The sequence below is a fragment of the Exophiala mesophila genome, assembly GCF_000836275.1.
Source record: "Exophiala mesophila strain CBS 40295 unplaced genomic scaffold supercont1.4, whole genome shotgun sequence".
NCBI classification, from domain to species: domain Eukaryota; kingdom Fungi; phylum Ascomycota; class Eurotiomycetes; order Chaetothyriales; family Herpotrichiellaceae; genus Exophiala; species Exophiala mesophila.
The window spans coordinates 4,543,965-4,554,201 of record NW_015622507.1 but is presented as its reverse complement, the minus strand read 5'-3'; the positions used below and the strand labels follow the sequence as shown (position 1 = coordinate 4,554,201).

Below are 10,237 nucleotides of genomic sequence, written 5' to 3'. Positions count from 1 at the left end.
CCTGTTTCATTGCCCGTCAGTCCTGTTTGGTAAATCTGCGTACTTAGATCCCCGTTTTCGGCGTGATTTTAGGGTTTTGCGAGTCATGATTCGACGAGTCAGGCGGTCAGGCTCGATAGGCAAAAATTGACAATAATGTGACTTTCGCAAGCCTGGGTGGGACCATTGTCGCAAGCGTGAGTACTGGAGGTACAATACGAGTCCTCGTAGGAGCTGAGAGGCGAATCCGGAGAGAAGGCGAAATGAGGCGAAACGAGACGAGGCCCGGCTGTTCTAAGTTCTACCCCTCTAAAAACACTCGTCGTCGGAACAGTCATCAGGTCCAATAAATGGTACGTGTGTACGTGTACACAAAAGTCGGCTTTCAAGCCCTCAGCATGTCGTGGCATACTCCGTATGCATTGTCGAACTGTGAACGCTATCACGAAGATTAACCCTCGGAGAATCGTCGATCAATAATAGTCATTCCCTTAACCCTACTGTTTCCAAGATACAACATCACGAACTGTTACCAGAATCTGATGGGAAAGTGGGGCTGAGGGGCTCTGGTAGGCGAGAGTCTTCCGGGAGGAGTCCGAGACCAGGCTAAAGGTTCGCTTACCCGTCAGGTGTGCCAATGACTTATGGCGCAGTCTGCAGTCTCTAAAAAGAAAAGTACTGGGGGTACATGCTTGGTGTTTGGGTGATATGTTGACTGTGGAGGCTGGCAAAGAAGCATCTGGTCGTATTCGATATACATACTCGGACTCGCGAGAGTTTACTCCAGAATTTGAATGCGACCAATTGTTGCGGTGTTGAAAGTTGTCTCGGTCGTGGCAGCCGAGTCGTCCCGTCCCGTCTCAAGATTTGTACTTTCCGCGCTGGGGTTCCCTGGTGACTCTGCGGGGGGAGTTTGGGTGGACGATCAAAATCTGGCGTCTGGTGTCGAAATGCATATGTACACAGACTCGAGATCGGCCGGGAAAGGTAGTTCCGAGTGGCACATTCGATTGGATTTGCTTTGCATGTTCTAGACCTATCATCATTCATCGTTGCAGGGTTGACACTCGTGCCCTTCTGTCGAGACTGTGTCGCGTCACCCACAGCAGCCACGGCCCACAAGGATCCTCAATCCTTGTCGCTCACAAAGGCCCACAGACGAGGCTTGATCGATTCATACTTGGGTACTTTCATCTCGCTTCGCGGTCGCCTAATTGATGCAAGTTGCGCATGCGTACAAGTATGCGTATGCGGATCTCAGTAGCGATATAGGCTAGGGTTTTTGGGCAGCTCAAAGGATGTATCAACGCATTACGAGGATGTTTCACATCGCATTCGAATTTTCATCAATCTCTTCCGTCACCCTTGTCTCGGCTGCCGTCCAAAAATCCATTTTAGGCCATTGCACCGACAGGACGGGAATCTATCGACGTTGAGTGTTAGGTGAAACTCCGTTCTCGTCAGAGGGAGGGGGCGAGTTGGGTCGCGAATTTGTCTTCAACCTAGCCTGCGGTGGCATGTTAAGGTGCTGACGAGGAGTTTGGTGCGAAACTTGTGGGCTGCCTGAAGAAGACCTCGTTGTCAAATTTTGACGGTCAGAAGCTCTCCTCCATCCCGCATTCTCATAATGTGCTAGCTTTTCCCTCTGTAGCTGCTTGACCAGCTTGTGGCGCCTGAGGTCTCGGAGGGACAACAACACTAGTGTGAGGTGTAGAACCCACAACAGGGCGCCGAAAACAATCCCTGCAATCTGCAAACTGCCCACAATGTACAGAACCGGTTCACATTCACGGGCGAACACGTTCAAGAGGTTGCAAACCACAACCCCCGACTGGGTTCTCATGGCTGGCTGCCAGAAACGGAACAGAGAACCGTAGCCTGCGATAAAGAGGCACGGCGCTAGGCTAGTCATGACTAGAACAGACGTGGCTGTATGAATCGTGAGGGATCGGCGTGAGGGAGAAAAAGAAGACCCAGTTGCTTGCCGTTGCATGCGAATTAACCCGTAGATGAGGACAATGGTGTGATATGCAAAGGCAAAGCACAGCGGGCCCAAAGAGATGCCATCAGTCCAGTCTCCTCGATTAGGTCCGGAATTGTGGAAGAAATTAGCATTCCAACGTGGAATTGCGGCGGAGAACAGAGAGATTGATGTCAGACTGGTGATTAGGCTCACGATGTGTAGAGTAATATTGGCCCGGGCCCTAAGGCGATGGTGAGAAGCAAGGTTCGATGGCGAGAGATGGGACGGGTAAGTTGAGGGTAGAATAAGAGTTTTGGTGGACATGTTGGGCATTTTTTTGACCGTCTTGGAATCGTGTTCGTAGATAGCAGTTCGTGTCAATCCAGATGTCGGGCCAGCCCGATGACGTGGTTGTGGGAGTTCGTCAGTCGTCAGTCGTAGCGTCGTGGTCGTAGGGCGAGTCTTGCCAGCAAGATCCGAACCATAGGCGTTGTCAGATGTCGAGGAACTGTGCAATGGGCACTTGCACTGTAAGATGCGTGGGAGACAGGATTCAAAGGAAAGGCAAAGGAGGAAGAGTAGTCCTGACAGGGAGAAATGAGTATTCTACGGTACCGAGGAGCAGGCATGACGGATGGGATGGTCCGGGGGCCATTCTGCAACACTCGCAATATTGGTCGAATGATCCAGGTAGGTTCGACAGAGGCGGTGGTGAGGTTGAAACAGGAGGTGTTTGAAGTCACAAGTGTTTGGTGTCAGCCCAAGGGATAAGCGTCTGAGAAGAACGCACGGCGGCAATTGGATGTGGTGAGTTCCCACGATGCCCTAGGCCCCATTGATGGCCCAGTGACAGTTGCGATTGGGGCCGTAATTTAGCACTTCGGGGCGTCGCAGACAGAAACCCAAATGAGGGAAAATGCCCCACCTATAGGCGAGTCCAGAAGCCGGTGAGAATGAGCGTCCTTGGAGGGGTCTTTTTTAACATAGTGATCCCTGCCATTTGGACGGCATGCCGGGGCTCCCTGGCCCCAGAGCGGCAGCTAACAGCCGTTATACGTCCGGCTTGTGGAGGACTCGGAAGGACAGCCCTGTGACTTGGCGGGCAAATGTGGTGTGAAATCAGTACCAATTGGAAATAAGAGTTTGCAAGGTGCTCATAGTGCGTAGGAAGCGCAGGGAGCGAGAACACCAGGGACCTGGTCACAGGTGTCCGATGTCTTTGATGACCTTGCTGGAGTTGGTATGTGGTTCAACCAAGCCTGAAAAGTGCATGCTCATTCTTAGACATGTCATGTTGATGTATGCTCGAGCATCAGCTCATCGTCCATCACACAGCCATTCTTTCCATTGTTGCCTGCCGAACCCCTCCATTGCCACCGGTCCGATATGAGTGTCAACACATCACCCATTAGGCTGCGTGATACGCCAGCTGAGTTGCAGGCCAAACTCAACCTGACAGGACCCAGATTTGACAACTTCAAGAACTTTGCTCGACGGGCGCACAACGAATATATCCAGACACACCCAACATCAAGGTGGGCCAACGTGAATGTGGTCTGGACGGCACTGCCAGAGCAGGAGAGGTTGGAAACTAGTCGAATCATGTACGACCTGTGTAAGGCAGCATCCCTGTTTCCGGCCGGTTACCCCCAAAGTCGAATCAAAGAAGGAATCGAAGCGAGGCTCCATCAAGTCAGGAGGACCTGGCAACAAGGAAAACGAGAGAACCAGAGACAACACGCAGATGACGACTGATAGAGTCAGCCAGGGTCGCGAAAAGAGGGGTGGCAGTGTGGCATTAGGGCTGTGGATGTGTCATCAGCATAAGAGAAGAGATGACGGACCAGCCAGGCCGAGTAAGCATCATCCTTGAAGGGTGAGATGGAGCAAGTCGTGGTGCAGACAGACAGACGCAGGCGTGTGAGGAAGAAGATTGGAAGAAGACGCGACGCGACACGACAAGACCCAAGACACGAATGAACGAATGACGTTGCTGGCTTGTGATGTTGTCGCCCTGGAGGGGAAGCCACGACTTGAGTTGTGGGCTGCGAGGTGTGGGATGCGGTTGCCCGACTCGCCAATGGGTCGAAAGAAGGAAGGAACATATGAAGATGGGGTTAGAGAGAGGAGGGAAGGTGCCTTGGTGGGGGCAGCGTGGAAAGTGGAAATCAATCGTCTTTTCATCAATCAGCCCTGGCTGGCCCGGCGAACTAGCGTTCATTGCGGGCACGGGTTGGTGCAAGGTCAGGGACGAGGGGACACGTCTCCAGTTCCTGCTCTTGCGATTGACGTGCATATGCATACAGAGAACATTGCATGTCACCTGTTGGTATCTGGTGGCTGCATGTGGAATGGGATAGGCAGAGAAAGTGTGCGATTTGGATCACTGACGAAGAGAATTTGATAGCATGGTCAGGATGGTTGGTTTGGCTCGGTTTTGAGGCCCGGCGACAAGTCTAATAATAACCCACAATCAACGAAGGGGGTTCACTGATGGTGTTTTAGGTGTGCCCCAGGGTCCTCGGGTCGTCCTCAGGCCCCTGGAGCCACAAATAGACCCCAATCTTCGGGGGGTTGAGGGATGAAGCACGAGGCGCGAGACGGGAGGGCCCGCCATTCATAGAGATTCTGATTCTGGGGCCTGTCTATCGTTGTAGATTATTCTAGGGCATGCATTTGTTTCTCATTTATGAATATCAACCGAGTTTGGTGATGAAGCTGGCTCGTGACCTTGGGTTTCAACAGACGACGCAGTCCGAGTACCTACACCCACATAATATTCCTGTATATCGGCCCAATGTACCTATTCAGGATCACGCAGCGGCATAATAATACAACTGTCCCTCCTTCTCAGAGTGGCTGTCATAGCCGTGTGTTTGTATATACAATATGTATATCTAGGCATGATGTCGTCGCTACAAATAAGATCATTCGCACGTAACGACATCACCCAGCGTCGAAAGGGAATAGCCATGAAAATATTCATCTTCCAGAATCTGATATACTTACGAGCTACCATACGTACGTGACCTGGTACCACTGGTAAAGCTCAACCAACCATCAATCAGCACACTTTCCCTTCCTTGATTCTGTTTGATGGGCGTCCACCTTAAGCACCTAAAGAAGAGACGACACTTGGCTGTAGGACTCCATAGACATCCGTCCTAGAGGTCTGCCGGGCCACCTAGCCCGAGATTCTTGACCCCCAACACCCATGAGATACTCGAATTGCTATTGGACACATTGATGATTAAGTCAAGGTACAGACCGGAAGAGCGGGAGCCCCGGAGAGTGACAATCTCAAGAATGGCAATGACGCACACCTTCCCTTTATTTTCCAGGTACGCAGACACCGCAGGCACCCAGGATCTTGCGAGGGATTTCATCATTCGTCCAGGTCACACCCAACAAACATACACTTTTCACACCGTATCCAGATCACCTACCTACATAACGATGACTAGATGGCCTTCTCCAATTTTGATTCTCTCACACGCCCAAAACAATCTTACCCTTATTATACCCCAAAACTAATTTGATTTAGCAGAGAAACGGCAAGGCGCTCCTTCACATGTCACGTATTCGAACCTCCGTCATGCGGTAAAGGAAGCCTGCTGTTATCTATCCCTCCACAACCCCTTCAAGGGTTCTTCAAGGGTTCCCTCTTTCCTCCATCACAGCATCAATGGCACCATCCCTCACTCCAACCGCTTCAGCCGCTATAAAATATGAGGAAAGCCCCGTCTCTGAGCCTCCAGCCACAAGTTTCCCGTATCCCACCTCCGACTCATTCCGTGATAGTAAGAAGTCTCGTGGATCAAATATCACCCTACACAATGGTGACAACAAACGAGATCAAGAGGAGGGAAAGGTGCAAGGCGCCAACAGACCGTCCTTGCCTCCCAAGTTTGAGACAGAAATCCCACAGCCTGTTGCGCCAACAACAGTGGACTCTTTAAAACTCCACCGTTCCATGACGAACAACCCTTCTGGCAATGCCAGAGATTATTTCAGGTTCAGAATGTCCTCTGACTCCTCTGAACAGGAAGAATCGCTCGAGTTACCCAACTTCTCAACCCTGCAGAAGTCGTCTACCGTGCCAGACAGAACACCCTTATCCAAGTCAGAGCTCAACCGTGTTCAGCGCCATCCTAGACATCGGGGCTTCACGCTCGGCAATGAACATTTCCAGTCGTCAGGCCGCGTTGCAAAGGATGGAAGACTCAATATTTCAGTCAAAGAGACCGCAAATACTGGTTATCTAGCTAAAGCTTTAGGCACCACTCTCGAAAACCACCTCAGACCACACTTTAAACAAGCGCAACAGGCCGCTCAACAGGCCAAGATTGACTTTGATCAGACAAAATCAAAGATTCAAATTCCCCGTCTCAACATTGTCATCATGGTCATCGGGAGTCGCGGTGATATCCAACCTTTCCTCAAGATTGGTCGTATTCTGAGAGACAAATACCACCACCGTGTCAGGATTGCCACTCATCCCACTTTCAAGAAATTCGTTCAAGAAGAAATTGGCCTCGAGTTCTTTTCCATTGGTGGTGACCCTTCGGAGTTGATGGCTTTCATGGTCAAGAATCCAGGCTTGATCCCTTCTCTCGAGACCGTCAAGGCGGGAGAGGTCGGCAAGCGTCGCGAATCCATGTATCGCATGTTCCAAGGCTTCTGGAGAGCCTGTATCAATGCAACCGATGATGAAACTGATGCCGCCAATCTCGAGATGATGGGTAACAAGTCTCCATTTGTGGCCGACGCAATCATTGCCAATCCGCCTTCCTTTGCACACTATCATTGTGCCGAACGACTCTCCATTCCTCTCCACCTAGTATTCACCTTTCCTTACTCTCCCACACAGGCATTCCCCCACCCTCTTGCCAACATCAAGGCCTCCAATGTCGATCAAAGTTACACCAACTTCATGAGCTACCCGTTGGTCGATCTGATGACCTGGCAGGGACTGGGAGACCTCGTTAACAAGTTTCGCACTCAAACCCTCGGTTTGGACCCTGTCTCGACGCTGTGGGCTCCCGGCCAGCTCTCACGTCTCAAAGTCCCCACCACCTATCTGTGGTCTCCAGGCCTAGTCCCCAAGCCTAGCGACTGGGTTCCCGAGATCGACATTGCCGGATACGTCTTTCTCGATCTGGCTTCTTCTTACGAACCTCAGGAAGACCTATCCAGGTTCTTGGAGAGGTCAGATGATCGTCCCATCGTCTACATAGGGTTTGGATCCATTGCTGGGATTGATGATCCAGTGGCATTCACCAAGATCATTTTCGAGGGCGTGGCAAAGGCCAATGTCCGCGCCGTCATCAGTCGAGGTTGGGGAGGCATGGGCGATGGACTCGACAAACCAGATGGCGTCTTCATGGTCGACAATATCCCCCACGACTGGCTTTTCCCCAAGGTTGACGCCGTTGTTCATCACGGTGGAGCTGGCACGACAGCTGCTGGACTCCGTTACGGCAAGCCCACGCTGATTGTGCCTTTTTTCGGCGACCAGCCTTTCTGGGGTGCCATGGTGGTCAAAGCTGGTGCCGGGGCGAGAGAATCTCTTCCACTCAAGAAGCTAGACAGTGACAAGTTTGCCCGAGGTATCCTTGAGTGTCTGGAGCCCTCAGCAAAAGCCAATGCTGAAGCCATCGCCAAAGATATCGAGGAGGAAGGTGACGGAGCCGAAAACGCCGTAGATTCATTCCACAGGGCGCTTGACCTGGATGCATTGCGCTGTAGCGTTTTCCCCGACAGGGTTGCAGTCTGGAATGTTCGACACACCAACACCAAGTTGTCGGCGCTGGCGGCAGATATCCTTGTCTCAAACAGACATCTTCGTTGGTCGGATCTGCGGTTGAGGAAATTTCGGCACTGGACAGACTTTCAGGGTCCTGGCGAACCAATCACCGGCGCCGGAGGTGTCATCGTAAACAGCTTTGTGGAAGCATTTCATGAATTGTGCGATATGCATGAGCATACTAAGGAAGACATCGCGAAATACGAACGACGACGGCATAAGCACAAACGAAAGTCAATCGCTGACGCCGTCGTGATACCAGGCCGCATAGCTTATGCCACGCGCGGCACGAGCATTGAAGAGCAACACAAAGAACAAGCGAGATTGAGGAGAAGTCTGAACCTCGAGGGCGAAGCTGAACCGCCAAAGCTCCCATTCACCCATTCGCCGAGAGAGGATGTGCCTCTAGGCGTTGTCTCGGGGTTGTCAAGAACGGAGACCAGTTCTTCGAACGATCGTCCTGTCTTTATAGCCGTCCTCCGGGACGTTGGCCAAGGGATGGGCCGTTCAGGAAAAGCCATTGCACAGATGCCGTTTCGGATGTGGACAGCAGCCGCCCTTGGATTTCACAATGCGCCAAAATTATACGGGGACAAAACCGTGCGACCGACACCGCAGAGAATCACAGGATTTCGAAGCGGAGTCCAAGCAGCCGGAACTGAATTCTACTTTGGATTATACGACGGCTTGACTGGCATCGTTCGATTGCCGTATCTCGAGGTGCAGGAGGAAGGGGTGTCAGGACTTCCCAAAGGCATCGCTCGAGGCTTCGGTGGATTGGTGCTGAAACCCATCTCTGGAATTCTCGGTCTGGGTGCTTACACGATCAAGGGTACATACAATAGCTTGCGTCGGCGGCTGCGAGACACGGAGAAAACGGACCGGTGGGTTCGAAGGGCGAGAATCGCCCAAGGCCAACGAGACATTCAAGACTTGAAAGACGAGGAGAAGGCGCGGTCAGCTATGGACAATCCTGTGCATACACAAGATGTTGATTCTGTTCGCGAAGATGCTCTGCGGAAATGGACCACCTATGAAAAGGACCTTGTCAGCGAAGGTCGAGAAAAGGAAGAGCGTAAAAGACTATGGAACAAGGAGGCACGTCAACACACGACAACGACCAAGCCGGGGCGTGCGCGCACACGATGAGATTCTGTACACACGCGAGAAGCAATCTCAAGGTGTGAAGCAGCAGACCGCAGCTTGCGAGGTGATCAGAAGTGATTTCACGAGACGGTGGCATGATTTGAAGATGCGGTTTGACATTCTCAAAAACAAAACCCATCACTAAGGTTGCGACCCTGAAGGATGGCGGCATCTCCACATTCGGGGCCAGCAACTCCGTATGTCATTCGCATTAGTCGAAGGTGAAAGAGGCCAATGGGAAGTGTGCGATAAGATGGTGGCCAGGGTGCATAACCAAAGCGCCAAGTGGAGATTTTCGAGCCCTACCCACAACGCCGACACGGGAATAACAACTAAGTGACGCCACCAAGGATGTGCACCTACCAGAGCAAGGGGATTTCAACGAGAAATTTCTGCGCCACCCGTCGTTTCTTCGTAGTGAGGGAAGCCGATATGCGAGACGTTTTATTGGTGTTGAGAATAAGGAACTGGTCTTTTTTGTTAGATACCCCATTGTACGAACTATGTAACCAAATATTTTGTAATGAGATGTTGGATGTAATCAAATGTAGAAGTGGTAAGAGCGAGACGAACAGAAGAAGGAACAATTGTGTGACACGAATAAGAAAAAGTCTGAGGAAAAAGAGCTGTGTCGCAGTTACTGGTTGCACATAGCAGTAGTAAGTGGCGGAAGGAGTAAAGAAACAAAGTCAGATTCATTTTGATCCTCCCGCTCCGTAAACTGAATTAGCTAGACTAGGAATTAATCGTCCTAGTAGTAGCGACGAAGATGATGATGGGTATGACCACCCATATCTGCCGCCATAACAATATGCATCAATACCATGATGCGTACCTAGGTACCAGCGAGATGTCTGGGCTGCAACCAAAAGCTGGGCCGACGCGAGTGTTGATATTCGATGAGCAATTGCGATCGAGTCATGTTCAAGTAATTCCTTATCTTCAGGAACCGACTGGTGGGCGGGTAATGATTATTGGTGGGGAGGAAGGCCTTCCAAGGGCACCGAGACACATCTGGCGAGCTCCAAGGGTGGGACGGGGGTGTGGCCAATCCAGCAAAGCCCAGCCTATGGGTAAGCTACGATCACTGCTCGGGTGTTCACCCCGCGTGGCCATTGACCCTCGACCTTCAGGCAGTACCTAGTACTTCCATATCCAGCTGCTCCCAGCTCACACCGCCGCCTGAGTGACAAAGCTCCTGACTCTGTCGTTCGAAGTGCACAACCAGTCAGTGTCGTCTAGAGTGGATATTTCTCGTGAGAATGACACGAGTCTGACTACCAAATCCTGTCCGAGTACAAACAGAAAAACAATGGTGTTGCATCATACGTCAACCAAGCCAA

At 51.5% G+C, this 10,237-nt stretch overlaps 3 protein-coding genes across 3 annotated transcripts; 2 read left to right on the top strand and 1 right to left on the bottom strand.

Moving 5' to 3' along the window:
* Positions 1-1,144: 1,144 nt before the first annotated feature.
* On the bottom strand, positions 1,145-2,817 carry PV10_06672 (uncharacterized protein). The gene has a single exon (XM_016371494.1). It carries the CDS (start codon positions 2,273-2,275, stop codon positions 1,403-1,405), a length of 873 nt encoding a protein of 290 aa, XP_016223787.1. The 5' UTR covers positions 2,276-2,817; the 3' UTR covers positions 1,145-1,402.
* Positions 2,818-3,328: 511 nt separating this feature from the next.
* Positions 3,329-3,697, top strand: PV10_06671 (uncharacterized protein; the record flags this gene model as incomplete). The annotated part of the gene is made up of 1 exon (XM_016371493.1): positions 3,329-3,697. One exon carries the CDS (start codon positions 3,329-3,331, stop codon positions 3,695-3,697), a length of 369 nt encoding a protein of 122 aa, XP_016223786.1.
* A 1,607-nt stretch (positions 3,698-5,304) lies between these two features.
* Positions 5,305-9,613, top strand: PV10_06670 (uncharacterized protein). Its single transcript, XM_016371492.1, has one exon. It carries the CDS (start codon positions 5,628-5,630, stop codon positions 8,895-8,897), a length of 3,270 nt encoding a protein of 1,089 aa, XP_016223785.1. The 5' UTR covers positions 5,305-5,627; the 3' UTR covers positions 8,898-9,613.
* Positions 9,614-10,237: the final 624 nt, after the last annotated feature.